Source organism: Protopterus annectens, chromosome 16.part0 (assembly GCF_019279795.1).
Source record: "Protopterus annectens isolate FY-2018-M chromosome 16.part0, PAN1.0, whole genome shotgun sequence".
In the NCBI taxonomy this organism is placed as follows: Eukaryota; Metazoa; Chordata; order Ceratodontiformes; family Protopteridae; genus Protopterus; species Protopterus annectens.
In genome coordinates this window covers 123,710,212-123,735,880 of record NC_056750.1, presented here as the reverse complement: position 1 = coordinate 123,735,880, position 25,669 = coordinate 123,710,212, and the positions used below count along the sequence as shown (strand labels likewise).

Here is a 25,669-nt window from a genome sequence, read left to right as displayed (position 1 = left end):
ATGCAAAATAAATAATAAATAAATAAACTGTTCCCACACAATCATTGCGATCCGTTGACCAAAAACTCCTGTCTGTCTACAAAACTATGAAATCTGCCAGGCACTGTCTGTACTCGTACAAGGTTGCTAAGGCCTGGAAACTCCTTGCCTGTATCCAGCAAATTAATATACTCCGTTCCATCTTTCATAACCACTCTAAAAGACTTCCTAGCTAAAGATCGGTCTCGGTTCTTGCTCAAAAACCAGGATAAACTATATCCCTAAATGTGAACCAGTACCTTTTCGTTCCTTATACCTCCTTACTCTCCCTTCTTCACTTCCTTCCTTCCCTCTATTAAAACTCATTTCCCTGACTTTCTCTCTAAATATACCATAGGCCTGTTTTTTTCCTCAGTTTTTATTGCAATTCTTGTTTATATTAGACTAACTTGCCTTTAACTTTTCTACAAACTGTCTAAAATGTCTATAAATATTACTATAAATATGAAATGATTGTCATATAACTTGTATTGATTCCTAAACCAATGTTTTTACATTATCCCTAATTTGTTATAATTATTTAAACTGCAGATGTTTTTGTTTAATTTTTGAAGACTGTAAAATTATTGTGTTAAAATGTTTTGTAATAATTCGGAGCTTTCTCACTGGGCCTCAGCTGAAAATGTGCTTCTACCTAGTCAGAATTTCCCGGTAATTGAACTTCAATAAATAAAGTTCAAAATCCAGGGTTTTAGCTAGCTCCATGGCATACAGGGATAAGATACAGACTTGACTACCCTAAAGATGACTAGAGTTTGAATAGTGCCTTGGGCACCTGTAGGAGCTGGTCAGGGAGAATGGGAGTGAGAGGCTATTGCCTGCTCACCCATCCTAGGTGGGGAGAGAGGCATCACTCTCTCACCACAAGGACAACACCTAGTGGGAGGACTAGATGTTAATGGCATCCAAGCCTATGAAATCAGTGTTGCCACAGTGCATCTTACACTAGCAAATGAAAGGAACTCAGCATGGGGAAGCACATTTCACCTCAGGAGACAGCAACTGCAAAGCTCAAAGAAGCCACTGAGGGTGATGTTCCCATGGGGAGAGGGTAGACTGCCCCTCCAGGACCATAAAGCTAGGATGCTCCTTACCACCTAACTTTTGATGGGGAATAAACAGCCAACCAAGTTTCCCAGACAGGAATGAACGGAACACAGGACCTTTGCTTAGCATGGGAAAGTAGTGTGGCTCCCATAGCCTCAGAATAAATGGGCTAACTAGGTATCAGTAAATTAGTGGAGCAAAAAAAAAATGCAGAGAATGGAATTGTGTAGCATTTTGAGGTACTGAATACTGTTGTAAATACTGTAAAACAAATCCAAAAGCACGACTAGTACCACTTTATGATGAAATATTATGTAGATACTGCTGCCTCTAAGTTCAGTCAGGTAATGTTAGATATTAGTTAAAGGTTAATTCCCTCATGTTGGGTTAATGGGTCATTATCAGACCAATTATGTGATTCATTCTTGTATAGCAAGAGGGCTTTTGTAAACTGTGCCAGATTACCTAGTGTTCCAAAGCAGAGGTCTTACTGTCTTGCTAGTGGAAGACTGGAGTTCACTTACAGACTGTCACTGTGCCTCAATCAGAAGAAGGTCCTTATTCTGTGGGGGATTCTCAGGAAGGAATTAAGGATATCTCAAACTGTCTACAGTGGGAAGCTCTGCAGAATCATATAATCATAGGCTTGGACTGGGATACTCTGAGTGGGAGATAAGTTTACATTTAATTTTTACTCACAGCCTTACAACTTTAAATTTGCTTACAAAAAGCACAGATATCCAAACGTGACATACTAGTATGAAACCAGTAATTCCCTAGTAATTATTTAAAATTATTTGACAAACTGTTTAATACTTGTCTTTTTAAATACTCTGTGATTCCAAAATAGTTGCAAAATATCTTTTTTAAACACCTTCATTGAATTATCACTTGTGATATAAGCAAATTTGCATTTACATAAAAGTAATCAAAACTGTATTAACAAGTTCATGTTTACAAACATTATACTTCACATATATTGTTAAAAATCATACAACCTAAGCAGCATTACATAAATTATTCAATTCTTGCCTTTTTTTAAACAAACATCTTTATCAAACCATCACTTATAACATAGGCAATCATACATTTGTATAAATGAACAGATACATAGGCAATCATACATTTGTATAAATGAAAAACAGATACACTGCCACAATCCTGGTTGCAAGCATTTTACATCACAAACCATACTGACACACTCTCCACTCATTATCAGTCAAACATTACATAGCTCATTTACGTCCTGCCTCCTTTTAAATCTCATTTCTCCCTTGTAAGTCTTGTTCCCACAATTCCCATTTTTTTCCTATGCAGGTTGTCCTACCCATTTCTAAAACTCTCAGTCCCAGTTGTTTTATCTCTGTTACTGTATTCAGTACTTCTAGTAAAGTTGGTTTAAATTTTGATTTCCATTTTCTAGTAATTGCTTTTTGCCAGCCACCATAATTAGACACAGCAAGGCCTTACCATGTCTAGGCAATTCTGATTCTGCATCACAGCTCAGAAAATTCAGCTCTCTCGTCACACCAATCTGCCCACCCAGCAACTCTGACAGTGAATCTTTAAAGTCCGCCAACTCACTAAACTCCCAGAAAATATGTTCCCAATTACCACTTTTTTCCCCAGTCACACCCAACATTTACGGTCTACCTGAGGAAAAAATGTCTGGAGTCTATCCGGGGTATAAAAATATCTATGCAATCATTTCCAAGCAGAAATCCTAAATCATCTAAATTTTGTTGCATATTTGGGAGATATACATATACCCTCCCATTGTTTCTTTGTGATTTGCTTATCCAATATCTTCCCAATCCTTTCTAACCTCCTCCGATTTATTCTATGGTTATTATGCAATATTTTTTATGCTCTACTAATTGCTCCTTTTTTAATGGCAGATTCTGTTCTAGATTCTATTAAAACTCTACCAGTACTAGTCTTTCGTTTAGGACCCCCCCCCCCCCCTGCAATTTCTCTTTGCCTATACTCTGATATCAATCCTTGATAGGGAAGACAATCTTTAACCTGCAGTCCACATAAATTCTTGGTATCATCCCATTCTATCATCTATCCCTCTCTAGTTATTTGCTCCCATAACTTTGGCTCCTTTGCCAGTTTTCTTCAATAAATTCCAGCCCCCCTTGCCTATTGTCTCTACCCCTAATTACAGTCATCCCTACCAGCAGAATCTCCTTTCTCCATTCTCGTGTTGGCTTAGTTCTTAGAATATTTTCTGCTACTTTACAGATATAATATTCTGTATGATTATTATTCTCCTTAAAGGCCTGCATCCAAAATTCCACTCTCTCCTTCTTTCTTTAGCTCCCCCCACTCATTTCATCATCATCATCCCTTTCCATTTTGAATTATAGGAGCCTTAAATATGTAGCTCTGAAATACCCCTTCAAATTGGCTAATCCTAATCTGCCCTGTTCTACTGGAAGAATTAGTTTATCCTACTTGAATCTTACCATCTTCCCCTCCCAAATAAAGTCCTTCAACTCTTTATTAATTGGTGTGACAAGGGAGATTTTTTCTGAGGTATGAATTGCCTAGAAATGGTAAGGCTTTGCTGTGTCTAATTGTGGTGGCTGCTATAAAAGCAATTCCTAGAAAATGGAAATCAAAATCTAAACCAATTATAATAGAAGTAGCAACTATAGTAACAGAGATAAAACTGGAATTGAGATCTTTAAAAAAGGATAGGCGCAAACTGCACAGTAAAAATTTGAACTGTGGGAACAATGCATACTGGGGAGGAATGAGGTTTAAAAGAAGACCAGACATAAATGAGCTATGTAATGTTGGACTGAAAATGAAATAATGTTTGCAACTGGGAGTGTGTCAGTATGGTTTGTGATGTAAAATACTTGTAACTAACATTGTTATAGTGTGGTTTGTTTTCATTTATACAAATGTTTGATTGCCTTAATAGACATGTTTCTTTTTTAGAAAAAGGGCAGGAACTGAATAATTTATGTAATGTTGCTTAGGTTATATGATACGTAGCAATATATGTGAAGTACAATGTTTGTAAGTGAGAATTTGTTAATATTGTTAGGCAAATTTACATTTATATAAAAGTAGTCACTGACAAGTGATAATTCAATAAAGGTGTTGAAAAAAATAAAATGTCTCCCACATGCCCAAATGACCCCCAACATACTACCAGAGGATGTGGGAACAGCAACAGCACTGCCCATACATATAAAGCTGTAATTCCTTATACTGACACCTACACATGTACCTGGGGTGCACTGTGTGACATGCACTCTCCACAGCACCCCAATAGCTGTTCCCCCTAAAGCAACTAATGTTGAGAAGCTCCAATGCTTACTTCCAGGTACGCAACTGACATTGCATCCTGCCAACAAGCCCTTCACAGCTATATCATAGTGCTGCTGGGAATGACACAATTTCAAATGCGATGTAAACTTTGTGTGGAACACAGACATAGCTAATAAGTAGAATGGTGCATGTTTTGTGTACTGAGTCCTGAACTACTGCATAGCTTAAAACATTTTGTAAACTGCTGCTGTCTCTTTTGGAAAGACACAGTATGGAAATCGCGTGCGCACACACACACACACACACACACACACACACACACACACACACACACACTAGCTTGAAGAAAAAGCCATCCCTGACCCTCCAGCAACATAACCGCACATTCTCCACAGTAATTTGAACAAGCATGTCATGTTATAGATGCATCTAATCAGCATTAATACCAACATGCTTAGACAGTGGCATACAAGCTATGTATGTGCAATGTGTTCTCCACATTCATTCACCACTGTACTGAAACATGCTGTTCACAGATGGACAAGCTGTATGACACACCCAGCAATGTCTCCCTGCCTACACATAGGATGGTGACGCATAGAAATGAAGATCTTGCAGGAATGTTGCAAATTTGTCTCACAGCTGTACCTATTGCCATAACTGCAATTCCTGCAGCCTACTTATGTTATATGTGAGGATAGTGTGCCACAGCAACAGTCTGTGGTATATGCAGTCATTCCATCACTGCCTATTGTGCAAAGTATAGTGCTAGTGCACCACTGTCACATGCACCACATTATATGTACTGCAGTACAGTACAGTACAGTACACATCATTCAGCGGTACAATAGCTAGGCCCAGAAACACATGATTTAATTTATGACTCATGACCTTGCCAGAAGTACAGATACTCTGGTTCTAATACACACTGCAGAACTCACTTATGAATTCTCTGGCTTATACAATGTTCAGCTCTCATTAACTATTCCCATGACTACCTTCCCTATGGGTTAAAATAGACACGACCAGCCAGTTGTAAGTGGTGGAGAAATAGTCTATGAATCCAACTGCCCTCCAGAACTACCACAAGTGTGCTACAGTACAAAACTACATCTAAATTTTAAGATATACCATTTCATCATAAAAAGGTGCTCCTATATCAGCTATCTCAAATTTAGCATTCTTCAAACATTAAACGATGAATAAGAAAGAACAGAGAAAAAAGGAATCTGAAATATGTTTACTCTTCTAACAAAACAATTTTTCATGAAAAAACTATTTATTTGGATATAAAACACAAGTGATTTCAGCAATGCATATAACAAGTATCTTTAGATTATACACCATATAAGCATTGAATTATAATAAAAAGATAGCCATTCAAATAATTTCTCAGAAATCTTACTTTTGAGATTCACTGCTACATGTAAGCTTTCCTAAAATCAAAGAGTATTTCTCTTGGATAAGTGTACAGTAACCCTTGTATACTTCACTTACATTCCTGCTATATTACTTTATGCGATAGTTTTCAGTTACATAACATAATCTTTGCAAATAAGCCACATCCAAAATTTAATAAATAGGATACTGTATAGCTGCATTTACTCAAATTAATATATGCTACCTTGGCATGTTGCAGTACTGGTTTTTACTATACCTTTTTTGATTTTTATGCTTGTTTTTCTTCCGGAGTATCCAAAGAATAAGAGCTCTAAGCAGTTGAACTAAACTAGTTACCAAACTGACTGAAAAAGTAAATATTCCTTTCCCTTTCTACCCTTGCTGCTTGGCAGTCAACCTTCCTTCTAATGGACAACTGGGCCCATTCACTTCTCATCACCATGGTGAAAGTCAGCTGAGAGTATACATCATTCAGACAGCAATCAGGGGTGGTTTGAGGTTTTCTTGTTTTGGACCAAAACCCTACTCATATTCTGCCAAGGTTAGTGCTGGGTGGATGTGGAACAGTCTGACTGTGCCGAATCCCCCCCCCCAACTTCTATTAGTGTATTCTCAGCATGCAACCCTGCCCCTTGTCTACAGCACCACAGGATGCCTTCCCTGGTCTCCACCAAACACAACCATACAAACACATGTGCACCCCTCCCCAAACACAAACACATGAGATAAGTGAGTGGAGTCTACCCTCCTCATCCCTGTCAGACTCCTCCAGGCCTTCATCCCTCTACTGCATGGAGGCAGGTAACAAATAAGTAAAATAACAGGACGGAAATTATATATAAATGCACAAGTAAAAGATGTGCTTCTGGTTCTCCGTACAACTACTAAAACCAGGGCGGTATACCTATTATCTGTGTCAGAACACTAATTCACTCAGTGGGCTTCAAATAAAAATGCACTTTGCAGTAAGGTGTGCTTGTAAAGAAGTACAATCATAAATGGCAACTCACGATTTAAAGAACTACCAGGTGCCAAAAACCAGCAATTTGCAATACAGAGAAAGCAGTTTATGTTTCATGTTTATGATTCAAGCCCCTGTCTGGTTCAGTTCATAATCCACAAAAAATTCAGGCAAGGTTTAGTCAAAAACTATGTATGAAATCCAGAATCTTATCACTGCATACCAGATCAGTACATCACTAACTGTCTGCACTAAATGCCCACAGTAAGCATCATCATGCTGTCTAATAAAGACATAGGTGCCAGACCGGGGTAAAATTTCTGATTCCCTAGCCAATGGTCCAAGTTACACTTGAATTAGGCCAATGGTCCAAGTTACACTTGAATTAGGTTAGGGAAGAACTCTGATTCCCATGAATGGGAAGCCTGTTCCAGAGAAGGGGTACTCTCTGAAATGCATACCTGTTGCTACATATGTCCTATTTATGTTGCAGACAAGATTTAGGTCCTCAGATCGGGTAATGGTTCTGCCAGATGTGCAACAGGTCCATCACAGCGGAATAAGAGGATGCTTTATAGGTCAGGCATAGATCACCTCTCAAGGAAAACACAAACAGCAGCAAACGTAAAGATGTACAGCTCAAAAATAACAAACAATGCCACGAACACAGCACTTCAAAATAATAACCACAGCACCAGGCAAATTAAAATCTCGCCTTTATTAAGATAGTTGAGCTCTTTCATTCAAACAGAACTAAAGCAAATACGTTGTTGGTTCTTTTTATATATTGATTAACCAACAGGAAAAAACAACCTGCACCAAAAACATGTAATATATATGGTAATATATACAAAAAATATAAACGTAAACCACTACACAACCACCACAAACACAACAGGAAGGAGAGGGTAGAGGTGGACTGCAACAGGAATCCTCGAACATCATAGGTACAAACCCTTGCTGCAGTCCCAGATTGGGTGGTGATCCCAAAGCAGAGTAAGGGAGGAGGCTGGCAATTATAAAGTAGCGAGCTGGACAAACATGCCGCGTAAAAACAGCTGCTGCAAACCAGCTCTAGTCTTAGAGTATATAGGCAGGTGATAATACCTGAAAGTATACTGAACTCTCCAAGCTGCCTCCAGAATGTCCTTAGTTGCACCCCCTTACCCCTTAGAATGAGTGGCAGTAGCCCTAGTGGAATGAGGCCCTGGCTGGAACCTCTTTGCTGCCCCCATGATGGGAATAACAAAATGCAATGCAACAATGTCCACCTAAAATAGTTTGTTTGACTGAGCACTGTGAACTTACTTAGCGCTCAAAAACAAGCCAACTAGTGAGACACCTAAAATCTTTAGTCTCAAATAAAATAATAACGCTGTGTTTACATCAAAATTATAACAAAATCTAAATCTTTCCCCTTTATTTGAGGATTGTTTTGCAGTAGGCAAAAAACGAGTTTGGTTTAATAGCCACAAAGCCACATAGGCATAAAGGAAGGATTGGTAGTAATGATACCTGTCCTTATGGAAAATCAAAAGGGCTCTACTGCATAAGGGCCTGCAACTCAGACACCTTCTTGCAGAAGCCAACACAAAGTCTTCAGCAGTCTTCCATTCAAAATATTTCCGAGATTCAGCAGTATTGCGGGCTCAAGGTTGTGGAAGTAAGTTTTCCCAGCACAAGAGTAGGAGTAGGGCATATAAAGGAGCTCTACGTGGGGGTCTTACTATTCTTGCTTGAACAAAACGCTGCTTGAACAAAGGATCTCTTTGAAAGCAAAAAGGGGTAGATTACGTCATAGTGAGCTGGAGAATTGCCAGCATGAATCTTTATGGAGAAAAGACAAACCTTTGTCCAATCTGAAATTCCAACTTTCTGCAACTTAGCTATAGGCACATGACAAGGAGCTTCAGCTTCCTCCAAGAGTTACCATCCCATCCAGTGATCCTTGCTCAGCAGAGGTTGCTTATACTGCAATCAACATCTATCTTGAACTTGGGATCCAGATAGAGTAAGGAGGATAGATAAATCCAAAAAAATTGCTCCCGTGTTTGTTCTCTTCTGGTAATATAGGAACGAAGAATAAAATCAAAGCCCCTTTCCAACACAGGGACTGGCTGAACCAGCTTGTGAGAGTAACTGAGAAACTTGCTTGTGAGCCTCTTTTTCTTTGTGGAGGAGGAAGGAGGAACATCTCAGGAAGAACATTGTGTGGAAATAAAATCATACCCGTGATGAGATATCCAGCACCCATCTGTCTTGCACCCATTCCTCTTGGAGCTGTTGAAAGAACAATCTTCCTCCCAAAAGACTCGCCAGGCAGGTCACTGGCAGCTGAAAACCAGTCCCATCACAGCTATAAAGAAAGAGACCCTGAACTGTCTGATCCCTGAGAAACAGTTTTCTGGGTCCAGCTGACTTACTCTTAAACAAATACTTATGGGGGCACCCTATAATACTACCTCAGGCTTAACAGAGAGGGAGGCAGCAAGGAATCAGGGTTCAGAGAAGCCTCACCAAAAACATCCTCACACACAACACACACAGGAGGAATAGCTAAGGAGCTAATAAGAATTCCTAAGCCTTTTCGAGTCTCTTGAAATGAAAAATCCTCAGGAGGAGGGAAGCCAAGGAGTGGAATCATCCACATCAGAACAGTAATAAGTAGGAAATCCTTGCAAGTCTCAGAAGAAGACTTGAAGCCTGTGGAACACTGTTCAAAACCTGTTTATCAATTCAGTTAAAATGTATACATATAATTTTTCATGCATTTTGGTGTCTATATGTGAGTTTGGAAGTTTTATCTGTGGTGCCCTTTAAAACATTTTTTGGATTTTATTAATGACATTTTAAATGAATTGAAATGATATTTCTATTGGTTAATCAGTATACACAAAAAACAAACAACTTGTACGCCTAAATTCTGATGAAGTTCTGTTTGAACAAAAGCGCTCAGCTATCTTAATAAAGCCAAGATTTTAATTTGCTGGGTACTGCTGGGTACTGTGGTTATTATTTTGAAGTGCTGTGTTCGTGGCATTGTTTTTTTTATAGATCACCTCTCAGCAGTCTGTAGACGACAGAGTATAGGGATGGGACTTTAAGGCAGTCCATGCAAGACATAGTTTATGCTCTGCACTCTTTTTGTGAGGAAGCTCTATGGATGCTTCTGTTGTTGCTTATGCTTGTTCAGGTACATACTGAAGGGGCATTGTACTCGATATTTGGTCTGATGAGAACCAAGGACAGTAGAACAATGACACCCTTGGACTTAAACTGCGCAGCATAAAATTAAATTCCTTACCATCACAGACCCATAATGGTCAACAGCCAGGTTACGGTCTACATGCATTGCCAAGTCCTTGACCACTGGGTCTACTCTTAGGTGTGCATTATCAATGTTGTAGTTTCTAGGTGTAGCCATTTTCCCAAAGGTTACTATGATGCATTTCTTGGCACTGAGTTTTGAACAATGGCTCTGTCATCACTACTGGTTTATGGCCTTCTTGGGGAATATGTATTTTTTTGGGATTCTATCACTGCTCCAAGTTTGCAATTAACTGCAAACATGGTTAGCCAGAGGTCCTTGATGTTGGCCTTGACTTCAGAGAAGTAGATGACAAAAGGCAGTACCTCCAGCACTGAGTCTTGAGGAACTCTCATTACTGACTGGCTTTTTATACAGGTAGAGTCCCCTAGCCTAACTTCCTGGGTCCTATTTTTGAGTTAACTGGCTATACAGTCAGTGACATAGGGGTTTATACCCAGTTTCAGGAGTCGGTCTGCAATGCCAGAGTGGGGTATTGTGTCAAATACTTTGGCCGGTTCAAGGTAGGCAGTAAGCGCCATTTTGCCATCGTCCATTGCTTTGATGACTTCGAAGAAGTCCGCCAGGTTGAGTAGGCATGACCTGCCCTTGCCACAACCAAACAGAGATGGATCCAGTGTCTGCAGGTTTCTTATGTCATTGTTTTTCATTTCCATGGCAATTCTTTTCATGACACTGTATAAGAGGCCAGTCAGACTTACGGATCTGTAGCCATCCAGGTCCGTAAATGGTCCATTCTTGTGCAAAGGGACAACAGACAGTCCTCCATTCACTTGGCATTGTCTGTCTGGAGGTTATGGTTAAATGGCAATTGCAGTGGTCCTGACAAACGTTTCATGCTATTAAGAAGCCATCCTGGGATATTATCGGGGCCCGCTGATGCATTTTCTTGTGTGCAATCAGGACCAGTTCCTTGTGATAGCTGGGAGAATTATGGTTGAAACATTTTCTGCGGGGGTGTCTGGTGGGGATGGGGGGTGAAACTGGAGCTAAATGTCACACTGTTGTACACTGCCTTGAAGGGTGCGGACATAGCTGGAGAATGCCTTGCAATTGCATGTCAGGGAATTGATGAGTTGCTCTTCAAAGTTATCACACGAATCCACATCGTTCTACTGATTACCTTACAAGTGATTAATGCAACATCTGGATATTTGTTAGACTGCTGAGTGTATAATAGAGACACAGTGGATGGCTTCCACGAGATCTTTAATCAAAGCGAACAACTACAAAGAATAGGCACTACATGACATGCAAATTCTTTGTACCTATGCATTAGCATTTAAAGATCATGTGCAATTTTTTTACCATTTCTTCTTGCTGCAATCACATTTTCATCTTGTACACTGGGCTATCTGATTCTAAAATATGTAGTTTTTTGAGTTACTTCGATGGATTTATTTATTTAGTTTAATAAACGTAAGTTTATATTAACTGTATACTAAGCAGCTGTCCATTTACTTCCTGTTTCCATAACATCTGAATCTACCTTCTGATGGTGCAATTTGTTCAGAGAAACTGTAGCCAGTAAGCATGTTATCTACAAGTCTACAAGACAGTTTCAACACATACAATCAGTCGTGCAATCAATCACTCAGATGATAAACTAAATAATTTCTCCTTGAATGTTACTGTAACAAAAGCAAAATGAAACTGGATTAAGTTTCCTGGTAAAGTGTGTAGTGCTTGGCATACAGTGCAACAACACTGTAGTAAATAGTTGTGAGGTTATCACTTATAGGAAAGAAAACTGATGGATTTGAGTCACCACAGTGGTAGTCCTACAGTAAAATGCTACTTGCCTATTAGACACAAATTCTATGAGCCACTGCCTGTTTTGTTACTCCAGCAACCATTTGTTTTGACTGGCCTGGATATATACTGAAGTTGACTGCAAACCACAGTACTTGGAGTTAATCTATCCCCAAACAGCTGCCTGTTCAAGATTTCAGAATTCATTTACTACCTCATAACAGAACATCAGGTCCTATGTTCAGTGTGGGTCTCTGCTAGCCTTAAGATAACACATGATGGCATAGGACACGTCTATTTCTTTAAATTGGTGAACACAGTTTCTAATCTTTCTCTGTCTCACATTCTGAACCTTATGTCTAGCTTAAAGCAAAGAATCATTGTTTGCTTTGCCAGGTAAAAACTTCCATCACCTGAGGTTAAACCATGACTTTTTAAGGACTTTCTGTACAAACTTATAACTATAAAGATAAAATGATAAAGTTTTATGCTTCCTCTTTAACTGGTAGTTAATAACAGATGTCATCTTGCAGCAGGCTACCAACATGAGGCTTATAGTAAAATGACAATCAAAGGCACCGCTGTACAGCTTTGCAGGGAAATACAACAGGTAACTGTCACTTTTCTGAATTCAGGAAATGAACAACTGGCTGTCATGTTGTCATGTTAAAATAATGAAATACTTTACAAACTGCATTATGATATCAGGTTTGAGCGAACAATGGTCTACCAAAGTACAGTTACACACCTTTTCATCTCGCTGTTGTTTTGCTACATCTGTGATCATATCGTGGCATGTCAAACTGGGTTTTGAGGCAGATGTTCCACATTCCTTAGAAGACACAACTTTGGTCTTGCCTTTGGCAACTGAGGTCAGGGCTTCAGTTCTGGCACAGGAACCGACTGCTAAACCTTTCCCAACATCCAAATGCATTGTAGAATGCAAGAAAGATGGTGGAGCTATAGAACATGCCGACTGCAGCAAAGATGATGAAGTAGCAGATGACAGCAGTTTATTTTCAGACCATACGCTTGGAATAGGACATAAAGCTTCTGTTAGTTTGCTGCTAGAAAGTGAAGTTATTCCTGAAGACTCAGCACACACTAAGACTTTAGGTTTTACTTGACAAGATTCCAGGATGAAGCTCAGACGGTCTGGCCTCTGGATGGCTACTTTTGAATTCCCCTGCTGCTCCATCACACCTTTAGACAGCAGAACATTCTTCAAAGCTAGGGGGCGCAGTGCTTCAGTGGATAGCAGCTGACTCTCCATAATGGACTTAAAACCAGTTTGCAGTCTCTTGGGAGACTGTGCACAGACTTCCGGAGTCTTCATTCTTAAGAAAGGATTACTTTCTCAGTGCTGTCCTACAAGAAAATGTAACATTATCAGAAAAAGCTGTTAATCAAAACAAAATCTGTTATATTTTTGTTAGTCAAGTAGGAAAGGAACATATACATTATACATCTATACATGGATTCATATGGTGATCAAAACAGTAGCAACCAAAACCTTCTTGTTCCATCACTCGTAACACGATGTGATATCACAATGACTACATGAGACATTTTGACAAAAAAACATGAGTTCTGTTTCTGCTTTTGGTGACAAGACTACTGCTACCATACTGTTTACTTTAACAACTTTAATACTCTTGTATTTATGTGCTCAATTATTGAACTTAAAACTTTTCAATAACCACAATACAGCAAAATAAAGTGCAAACATATGCAAAACTTTAAAATATGGTTTAATTAGTTTCATAGTTACATTAAAATCAAAACAATAACCTGGTCTGCTGATGCATGTGAAAGGTGTCACCAGTCCATCCTGGGATGTAGGGTGTGGAGCTAACCAGCTGGTTCAGAGCAAATGCTGAACAGCCAAGTGCCTAACGAGGGACACACAACAGCCACTAATTTATCCTATTTGTCCCTTTCAAAATCTACAATGCAGGAACAACAATCTACACTGCAGTCATCTCTCTCTGGAAAAGAAGGATCCAAGGTCAGTGGCTATGCTAAGCTAGTGTTGCAGCAAATATCTGAAAGAAACTAATGGGGGCTACTTACAGGGACTTGGCAGCTTGAGGTTACTAAAACAGTGGAGGATAAACATATGAAACCACAAAGCTACATTTTTTGTTTTCTATTTTGCAGATTCTGTTCATGAATAAAAACTACACACTGTCTGAGATGGCCTCTTCGTCAATTGCATCATGCTCATCGGGTATGCATTGGCACATGTTCACTCAAAATTTTCCTTTTTATATATATAAATAAAGTAGGCAGGTTTCAGAAGCAAGTTTATGTCAGTGGCAACTTTCTGCCCCCTCCAGACATTCTGCATGTAATATATGTAACTCAAAATAGTAGAACAACAACAAATGAGGCACAGTTAAATGTCCTGGGTACTCCATCAGATATACTTTCAAAGCAAGCAAGACTGTACAGAAGTAAGACTAAATTACTCCAATTGCCAAACATTTTAAGAGAAATTCAAAACAGTGTGTGTTTATCATAAAGATACATCTAGGTGAGTATAGGCCCTTCCTCGGTAATAAGGACTAACAGCAAAGCAAAGGTTTCCCAGGTTGTCAAGAACCCTCCCCCCATTCTATAATGCATCACAGTAAACATTTCCAAATGCAAGTTAACCAAATGAAGCAAAATAATAAAGGACACCGTCACAGTGTTTGTAAATCTTTTCTAGCTAATTTCACTGTGAGGTATTAACTGGAAATTTTCTCCATTTGTTAAACATCTGTTTGTGTTTGGTTGTTATGATTTCCTGCCAAGGAGTGTAGCATATAACTGATTATACTTGGTGGCTTTGCAGTTGCCCCCCCCCCACTGTAAATTTGATCTGGGACACTCCTCCCAGTCTAGTGTCATTACCTCATTCTACACAATAACAAAGAGAACATTTGAGAAGGCCAACCTACTTGGTTTCTTAACCTTGAATTATCTTCTGCTCCTCCTTTCTCCCTTTCCATTTTACTAAAAAAAATTCTAAGCTTGTTTCCTGCCTTTCCTGTAACTAGTCTAGTCCAGATACAGATTTGCTGTATCCAGGACTGTTTGTAAGCTTCTGAGCCCCCAAGCCTTTTTGTGTTGGAAGGAAGCCTTCTAGAGTGGTTTCTGGCCCAGAAATTGTAGTATATTGGCCGTTTGGGCAGTTTTTCCATCTCTTTCAACTTTCTGGTTTAAAAGACCGTGTTTGCACTTGTTTCCCACCTTTCCTGTAACTAGTCTAGTCTGGATATAGATATACTGTATCCACGACTGTTTGTAAGCTTCTGAGGAGTGCCAAAGTCTGCTCTTCAATTTTTCCCTTAGATCTACTAGTGCTTTCCTCTCCTGCACTTTTACTAGCTTATTACTCTAGCACTTTACCAGACTTCTTGTAGCAATTATTGTAGCACACAAAAGTGCCACCAGCATTAAACGTTCTACAAGGAAACAGCTCCAGTACTTATTACTAATGTCCACCCCTCCAGGCATGTCTAAAGGTCAGTTCCCTGTGCTTTCTCCTATTAACCTGGTGAACTTGGGCATCCTGAGGCAATGTAGGAACTGCCTCATGTACACTGACAACCTTCTCCACTTACCTCCCAACACTCAGACTTGCGAGAGATGCACTTATATAACCATATTGGAAGCCACACACTCTCCAGCCAAGACTGGAACAGCTGGTCAAGAGAAGAAGGTCAACACTTGCAACGCACCATGTGGAACACACAGCCCTCAAGAACATACACCAGCACTGCCTTCACATAAAAACACAAACTGCACACCCACCTTCATGGAGGCTCACAATAAAAAACCTATCCAAACAGCAGAGACCTCCAAGGCAGAAACAAACTCAACCACCACAACACAAAACTAATAAGATATACAACCCTCCTAAACAGTGCACCACTCAACCAAAGCCCCTAAGGCAAAACAGTATGCCCAACACACTAGTTATAGGTGACTCGATAGTGAGGCACACTGATGTCCCACTCACTAGGCTGAATAAGGAGAAAGTAATAGTCAGCTGCCTGTCAGGCACCAGGATCTGCCACAACGCATGCACTCAGGTCCCTCAACAACAGGTACAAATACGACTCTGTCATTGTACATGTGGGTGTGAATGACTTGATAAGCATCTCCCAGGACTATATGAAGAGACATGGAGGAGCTCTCGAACTATGTAGCCCAGGAGGGTATAACCCTAGACCTGAACAGCATCCTACCACCACCTAGAATGATACCACAGTACAAGCAGAAATCAATGAGTTCAACAACTGGCTAAGTTTCTGGTGTCATTCTAAGAGGATCCAGTATCTGTCTGCCTGGGATGACATGAGTGACAGACCTCGATGCTTTGCCAGAGATGGCCTGCTTCTGTCACCCTTGGGCTAATACTCGAAGTCTAAATCTCAAAATGCACTCACTCAAAGCACTCCTTAAAATGGAGAACATAGACATTTGTGCCATAACAGAGACCTGGTTCAAGGCAGCAGAAAGCACTCCTGCACTACCAGGCTATAACTCATTCCACACCTTTCGGCCCCAGAACTTAGACTGAAGCTCCAAAGGTGGTGGTGTTTCCATATTCATACAGGATGTGCACACCTCCAGACTGGTAGCCCAACATAACGTATCTGAGATACTTCAGGTGCAGCTAACATTGGATATGACCGATTCAGGTCGTAGCTTGCTATAGATCCTCAACCATGTCCCAAGACTCACACTCCATGTTCCTATGCACCCTGGAGAATATTAAGGTCCAACCTAACGCTCTCATACTGGGTGACTTCAACTACCCCTCCATTAACTGGGAAAACTACTCGTGTACCAATACACTTGCCCAACATTTCCTGGAATTCATTAATTCCAATGCCCTGGACCAGCTCATTCTTACCCCCACTAGAGGTAGCAACATCCTTGACCTGGTCATGACTTAACATGGGCAATTGTTGCTCTACACCAATAGTCAACTCCTCCCTGGTTAGCTCCGACCACAAACTAATCACCTTGGAAATCCACCCCCCCCCCAAAGGTAACCACCATGAAAAACGTCTCCAAAGCTATCTTTGGTATTCCTACAAAAAACAGAGGTGGCTAACTTCATGGCATCCATGCAAATGGAGATCAGTTGCATGACCAGTGAATCATACACCAATACACTGTATGAACACTTACACAAATGCATGGAACTCGCCATACCCAAAAGAACAAAGACACTCTCCTCCAAAAAAGGAAATGAATCTGGTGGTCCCCTGCCATAAACAAACTACAACAGAAGACGGAAACTGATGCGGAATAAGGTGAAGGCCCAATACTGGAAAAACTCCCTTATCAGCCTCAACAAAAAGTTGAGATCCCTCATCAAATCCTCTAAAGCTAGCTATGAAAACAGAATTACAGCAGAACGTAAAGACAATCATAAGGCCTTCTATAGTTATGTAAAGAATCTCTACGACAATACCCAGACTTGCTCTGATCTATTGCACAATGGTACCTCCCCTACACCGAGCCAACAGACTCAGTGCCAACTTTACCCCCAAGGGACCAGTCACAATACCAGTAGACTGCCAGGCACCCAGTATTACTGCTGCACAGGTTAAAACAGCACTGTCCAAGGCCAAGAATACAGCTTCTATGGGACCTGACAATATCCCTGGCTATGTTCTACATGAACTACAGAGTGAACTAGGACCTCACCTGTGTGCCCTGTTCAATCACAGCCTCACCTCAGGCTTTGTCCCTACCAAATGGTGCACTGCTACAGTCATCCCTATCTATAAAGGAGGAGCGACTACAGACCCTGGGAACCATCACCCCATTAGCCTGACGAGTCTGATATGCAAAACTATGGGACATATCATCATGGACCTAACGAGCAAGGATATAGGGAATCTCCAAATTCTGGATCCCACAAAGTTTGGCTTTGTGAAGGGTAGATCGTGACTGCTAAACTTGGTCAACTTCTTTGAGTCAGTGACCAGAGCTGTGGATGAAGGCAAGGTGGTTCATACAGCCTATCTTGATCTGGCCAAGGCCTTTGATACCATTCCCCACTCAGGAATCATAGAAGAACGCACTAAGCTTGACATCAACCCCTATATCACTAGGTGGGTTGCAAACTGGCTCACAGGTAGAACCCACAGTGTGAAAGCAGCTGACTCCAAGTCAAACTGCTGATCAGTCACGAGTGGAGTCCCACAGGGTTTGGTCCTGGGTCCTCTCCTGTTTGGTATCTACTTCTCTGAAGTCCAGGCCAACATGAAGGGACTCTGGGTGACAAAGTTCGCAGATGACTGCAAGTTGGGAGCTATTATTAACTCCCAGAGTGATGCTAACATCCTACAGAAAGGCCTCACTGAGACCAACGACTGGTGTCAGAACCATGGCTTTACGCTCAATGCCAAAAAAATGCTAGTCATCCCCTTTGGGAAAAACCCGGTTTCCATGAATTACCATATCGATGGTAGTTCACTTAACACAGAAGACATTACAAGAGATCTGGGAACACAGATTCACAGCAACCTCTCTTTTGAGCACCACATTACCACTGTGGTCAGAAAGTCCTATGTGGCACATCTCATTACTAAGGGTTTTGCATCCAGGAAGAAAGAGGTCATTGTCTCCCTCTACTCTTCCCTCATTAGGCCAATTATTGAGTACAATGCCCCATTTGACATGTACCTCACTAAACACCTGCAACAACTGGAGAGGCCGCAAAAGTACCTCACAAAAAGAGGATCCTAGGCCTTAAACATTTGTCCTATATGGACAGACTAAAAAAAACTCCCAATTATTCTCTGTCTCATATTGCCTACTTAGAGGCAATCTCTGCTTGACTTACAAAGCCATGTCTGACCCACCTCTGTTAGAAATGCTACATCTAAAGAAATCCCAATCCCTCCACATCACACGCTGCAGAGACCACAACCTCATCACAATCAACAGAACATGCTGGAGGGACAAGTTCATAACCCAGTGGCTGCTCATTCTATGGAACAGACTTCCCATATATGTCAAGCAGAGCACCTCACTGGCCCTCTTCAAGAGAAATCTTGATGAGTGGATTGGAAATAGCAAATGCACCCCAGGGATCCCTCCAAGGGCTTTACTCGACAGAGGCACTGGGAACTAAGGTCGGGTGGCATGATACCAGGGTAATCCTATGGGCTAAGCTTGTAAAGGTTCCAGGGCCATTAGCCTACTACAAGCCTATGAACACACAAAGCCTTTTTTAATAAGGAAAGAGAAGGTGGGTGGGAATGTTACCAAAGATGGAGCTGTTCCTCCAGATATACTGTTAAGTATATAATTTTGGTGTTCATGAAAATCAAGATGCAATTCTACATTTCTTTCTGAGGGAGTTTCCTCATGACAACACACCATTGACAACAGTAGCTTCAAAGGAAGGCTTGGTTTTTGATATCACATCCAGCTTGTAGTGCATTGCAAAGGTATTGAGAAAAATCTAGGCAGGTAAACATCTACAATCTCCCTTAATGACTTTTAGAAAAGTACAGCAAAGATTCCTTCTAATGTAACTGTTTTGACACTCATGGATAATTTGCCAGGTACTTATCTCTTGTCTTTTACAAGCAATCATCACTTATACTACAGTTCCTTTAGTTCAAATGTGATTAGAAAATGGGCAAACTGTCCAGCAAGGTATTAATGTACAGGTAATGCCTGCTGAAAAACAAGTCCACCGCTTCACGGCACCATATCAAACTGCCGTGGAGCTCGGAATGAAAAAAAAAACAATGGCCATCATTATTTTACGCTCGCTAAACAGAGCTTCTGCTGTTTAACAAGTGTAAAATATATTAAAAAAAAGAAACATGGAAAAGTGTGTGTGTGTGTGTGTGTGTGTGTGTGTGTGTGTGTGTGTGTGTGTGCGTGTGTGTGTGTCTGTGAGAGAGTGTACACGTGCATATGAGTGAAAGAGAATGAGAGAGTCATTGCTTTAACTTGCCATTTAGCATTTGTAAAATCTAAATATAACAGAAAAAAGCATGTATGTGCTCACGTGTTTTTCTGCATGGGTGAATGTGTGTATGAAAGCGAAGTGTGTCAGCGAGAAAGAGAGAGAAGAGTGAGAGTGATCCAATACTGGCAGCAGCAGCATTCAAGAGGTTTACTTACCTCTCATCTTCTAGTTAACTGAATAAAGCCTAAAATAAAGGGTGAACAAATGCTTAAAACAGGAGCAAATCCCTGTTAATAAAAAATCACAGAGTTGCTGCAATAATTGAACTTGTTTTAGCATGCAGTTTCTGAAGTACAAGTGTGTGTGTCGGGGGGGGGTGTCTGTGTTAGAGAGGGAAAGACAGTGAGATGATGGAACACTAGCAGCAGTAGATAAAAGGTTTGTGTACTTCTCTGTAGATCACAGTACAAGTGCGTGTATGCTAGATCTTTAAAGATGCATGTAAGGCTGCACATGCAAATTCCAGACAAGTGCAATCACTACTGCCATTTTGAAGACGCAGCCAGAGAGAAACAGCATGCATAATCACAGTTGTTAGTTTGTATACTTTATACAGCTTCCCTCTGTGTTTGGTTGTATACAAGTTACTTACGTTAGTCAGTAAGTCTCTATAGTGATGTGTTTGTATAAAATAAAGCTGCTCAACCACTACTGTGTCCAAGATAGAAGAGCGACATGGTGTCAGAAGCGGGATCGAAGAGAGGAGAATATTCGGAGCAATGAGGTGCAAAGATGACAGTGAAGGTAAAGCTGAGAGAAAAGAGCACAAATAGAGCCAGAATCAAAGGTAATGAGAAATAGCACAAACTATTTATTTGATATGAATGACAAAAAGGGGCATTACACGGGCACAAACCGCATTATCAAGCAAGTGGAAAGCACAAAAAGTTTGTTAACTAAAGCAAATGTTTAAAATAAAAGTATTTAATGAAACAAGTATGTTTAAAGCAAAATGAGTGTGTTTAAGACAAAGTTGGGCATGTTTAGAGAGTAATGAGCACAAGAAAAGTACACTGGATATGAAAAGGGCTTAAATGAACAAAACGGATACAATAAGAAAGAAAGAAGGGCGCATTACGCAAAAACAAAGCAATGCGACTGCATGTGTTTTTGCAAAGTGCTGTGTTTGGGTATAACTATGACTTTTTTTATTTTATCAAGGGTATAACTAAAGTTATTCGAAGTATCTCAGTGTGTGTAAAAGTGCTTAACAGTGTGTGCGTATTACTGTGCATGTATTTCAAAGAGTTTATTGTGTGCAAAGTGCAACTATTTTATGAAGTGCAGTCAAGATTCAGCAGAAGAAACTTTTCGAAATAGCTGTGTGTGTCTATTCACAAAGTGTTGCCATTACAGAGTGTTTCTTGTATTGTAAAGAGTTGCCTAGCAAAGTACCACCATTTTGGGGACATTTCAGGGTGTTGAATGCAGTTATTCACAAAGTACAATTACTTTGAAAAGTTATTGAGTTTTGGGCAAAAGATGCTCGATTTACTCCCATTGTGCAGTTACTTGACATGTTTATTACACTGATAAGAGATGTTTTCTTGCAAAAGACGACATTACAAGAGTATTACAGTGCTCGTGAGTTACTCAATCACATCATAAAGTTATCAAATGTTTCTTAAAATGATAATAAATTTCTTTAGCAAATTATGGTAAATGACTAACATTTTAGCCTTTCCAACAATATTACGTAAGTACCAAAGTGCCCAAGAAGTTTATTTCGTAAAGTCCAGTTACTCAAAGGTACTACGAGTTTGTTCATTTGCGTAATTCTAAAAAAAGTCCAAAAGGTATAAAGTCAGAGTACAATGGGACTGAACAAGTACGGTCAATTTCTGGCATATGTGTGTATGTTGTGCTTATTTGCAAAACCCTTCGCTGGTATATGTTAATATGGCAGATGGATTTTGAAAGCCCCTACCACTTGTATTTGATCAGAATATTGCAGAGAATATTTGAGAGAAGTACAATATTTTTATACAAACAGCTTATGCAGCTAGAGATGCATGCACCAGGGCATTCCCTTTGTCAAACCTAGCTCGGTCAGAGGCCACAGGAACAGAGTGCTCATTTGTGTATGCACCAGCAATATATGAAGAAGAAGGTGCAGACCGTCATATCGTTGTACAAGCTGAATCAAGGGAAGACCCAGAGTGTTTGAAGTGCAAGTTCAGAGAAATGTGCAACCCCCAGACAAATACTACATTAGAGAGGCATTTGTTTTGCATGAGAGATTAGAAACCAGGAGAAACATTTGCAGCTTATATAAATGACTTGAGAAACAGAGCTAAAATGCATCGGTTTGGTGATTTAAAGGATGAGCTGATAAAGGACAGGCTTGTGTGTGGTATTAATAGTGCTACTGTGAGAAAGATTTTACTTTGTGACAGTGATTTAACGTTGAGCAAAGCCATAGAGATTTGTCAAATCCATGAGGTGACAGAAAAACACACAAGTATGCTTGTAAGTGACAACAGCATGGTTTCAGTTGGCTCTAGAGCAAATGTTTGCCACGTGTTCATACTATCTACAAGACCAGGCCTATGCACGTGGCAGCTACACGGTTTCCAAAGAGGTTACGTGGCTTTCCAGAAAGTTCTAAGAAAGGAGCTAGCACCATCTCAGTGCTGTACAAGCATGAATCAACAAAATCCAAATCTAGCTTCATTGTTAACTGTCAAAACTGTGGTGCGAATCATGAGTCTAAAAGAGAGAAGAGCTTAGCATATGGTCAGCAATGTCACAAGTGTAAAAAATGGAAACTGCAAATCAAGTAAGCCTCACACAATTGTAAAGGAAGGTCACACAAAAAAGCAAACTGATCAAGTAGAGCCGAAGCAGTCAGCTTTCTATGTAGATGGTACACCAGTGCTTGGTGAAAGAGCTGATGCAGTGAATTTGTTAACAAGAAGTGAAGTGTTTTGTATTGTGCGGATTAATGGAAAAGCCACAGAGCTCAGAGTGGATATTGGTTCAAAGTGTAATGTTATATCAGCAGACACATTTGCGAGAGTGAGAACCAATGAACAACTCAATGTAACCAGTAGTGCGAGACTTGTCATTTATGGAGGTGAAGAAATTCAAACCGAAGGTTCAGTGATGCTTTCATGTTATTTGGCCGAGAACTGTTACAACTTGTTATCCTATGTAATCCGAAGACCATTGCAATCTTTATTGGGTCTCAAAGATAGTTTAAGGATGAATCTGCTTTCTTTTCCTAAAGTTCATCATGTAAATGCATTTCCAAGTTCTAATTTCTCCGAAGCCATTTTCTCAGAGTATGCTGATGTTTTCGATGATAAGTTAGGCAAACTGCTAACTGTGTATTCCATGAAGTTAGACCCAGGGATCACTCCAGTAGTCAGACCAGCAAGAAGAGTTCCAACAGCTATGCAAGATAAAGTTGAGGCTCAGCTGAATAAAATGGCGCAGCAAGGTGTGATTTGTTCAGTCACAGAAGCAACTGAATGGGTGTCATCCATGGTAGAAACTCATAAAAAAGGCTCAGACAAACTCAGAATATGCACTGACCCAAGAGATCTGAACAAAGCATTAGAGAGACCAGATCATCCAATGTGCACAGTCGAAGAAGTTGCAGCACTAATACAGAATGCCACTGTATTTTCTGTTTTGGATGCAAAAAGTTCATATTTTGGCAAGTAATGCTGGATCACAAATCCTCAATTCTAACTACTTTTGGTACTCTGGCAGAAACAGATTCCCAAGGATGCCGTTTGGAATAAATTCTGCAAGTGAAGTTTTTCGGCGTGCAATGGAGCAAATTTTTTCGGGTTATTCTTGTGCCAGAACAGTAGACAATCTATTGGTTGGAGGCAATAGTGAGGCACAGCATGACAGAAACATCAAGTAAGTTCTAGACAGAGCATGTGAAGTAAACCTATAGTTCAATCCTCTGAAGTGCAAATTCAGACTTACAGAAGTTATGTATGTAGGCCATTTGTTTACGAGTACAGGCTTGCGACCTGACCCAACCAAGCAAACAGCTATTCTTGAAATGTTAGCAACAGATAATGTACAAGCTTTACAGTGTTTCCTGGGCATGGTCAACTATTTAGGCAAATCTATACCAGACTTCAGTGAGTTGACAGATCCTTTAAGAGAACTCACATGCAAAAAAGTTACATGGTCACAGTTGGAGCAACACCAGAAGGCATTTGAAAACCTCAAGCAGAAAAGTGCCATCCCACCTATGTTAAGATGCTATGATGTGAATAAATCAGTTTCCCTTTCCTGTGATGCTTCAAAATTTGGACTAGGTGCAGTTATACTTCAAGACAGCAGACCAGTAGCCTATGTATCTAGAACACTAACCCAAACTGAGATGCAGTATGCTCGGATTGAGAAGGAGCTTTTGGCAATAGTATTTAAATGTTCGAAGTTTCATGATTATATTTATGGTAGAGCTATTCAGATTGAAACTGACCACCGACCTCTAGTTACTATTCTGAAGAAGCCTATGCATTTCCACTCCAGCGAGATTACAAAGAATGATGCTCAAACTGCAAAAGTACAATTTCAAAATGGTCCACACAAAAGGCAAATTGCTCTATCTGGCTGACACCTTATCCAGATTGCCCAGAAATACAACAGAACAGCTTGACGCAGAGAATTTTGACTCTGATGTGATGTCAGTGCATAATTCTTCCACCATTAGACATGAGTTAAGAGATCACACTCAGACTGATCCAAGTTTACAGAAGCTCAGTCACTATATTAATGTTGGATGGCCATCAAAGCAATCTAGTGTACCACCTGAAGTGCAAACGTTCTTTTCTTACAGAGATGAATTGTTGATGAAAGATGGCATTATTTTCAAAGGTCCTAAAATTGTTGTTCCTGCTTCTTACAACAAGAACATATTCAGATTTTGCATAGTGGTCATCTCAGATCCACATTCACTAAGAGAAGAGCTAGAGAACTAATATTTTGGCCTTCATTACCGAAATACATTGTTAGAGTACTTTCTTCTTGTTCAGTATGCAATAGTACTAAATTGCATTTGCAAAGAGAACCACTTCAGCTAAGTCCAGTCCCTGAACTACCTTGGTCTGCTGTAGCAACTGATATCTTTGCATGGAGCAATCAACACTACTTAGTTTTGGTAGACTCTTATTCAAATTAGTTTGAGATTGATCTACTACCTAACCTAACATCCACTGCTGTTATTACTAAGATGAAACTTCATTTCTCAGTACATGGTAGCCCACACAAACTTTTTTATGACAATGGTACTCAATTCACTAGCCAGTTGTTTCAGAAACTTGCAAAAGAATGGGACTTTGTACATGTCAGTAGTAGTCCTGAACATCCTCAGTCTAATGGTCTAGCTGAACGTGCAGTGCAGAATGCAAAGCAATTACTTCAAAGGTCAAAGCATGACAATACCGATGTCTTCTTGAATCTACTTAATCTCAGAAACATACTCCGTGATGACATTCTTGGCTCACCTGCTGAAAGACTACTTTCCAGGCAAACTAGAACTATGCTATTTCTTCACGTTTGTTGCAGCCTAAACCGAAGAACAATAAAACCATCAAGGCTCAATTGTTTAAGAAGCGTAATATCCAGAAATCTTGTTATGACAGATTGAGCAGATTATTTCGTCCATTCAGGGAAGAAGACATGGTACGAACTTAGACAACAAAAGGTTTTGATCAAATAGGACAGATTACAGATATCTGTGCTGAGCTGAGATCCTACTTGGTAGACTCCGAAGGTGTGGAGTATAGAAGGAACCGCAGACATCTTCCCGTACCAGAATCATCATCACCATTGCAATCACAACATTGTTTCTGTGATGCTGACTTTAAATCTAAGAGTGAATTGG

General features: G+C 40.1%; 1 protein-coding gene across 2 annotated transcripts in view; it reads right to left on the bottom strand.

The window, feature by feature from the left end:
- LOC122790321 overlaps positions 1–25,669 on the bottom strand; it is a 229,966-nt gene that overhangs the window by 129,718 nt on the left and 74,579 nt on the right. For both annotated transcript variants that reach the window (XM_044057845.1, XM_044057844.1), the window contains exon 2: positions 12,565–13,184. In XM_044057845.1, the coding sequence (XP_043913780.1) occupies positions 12,565–13,152 (588 nt within the window). In that variant the 5' untranslated portion in view covers positions 13,153–13,184. The remainder of the gene's footprint in view (positions 1–12,564; positions 13,185–25,669) is intronic.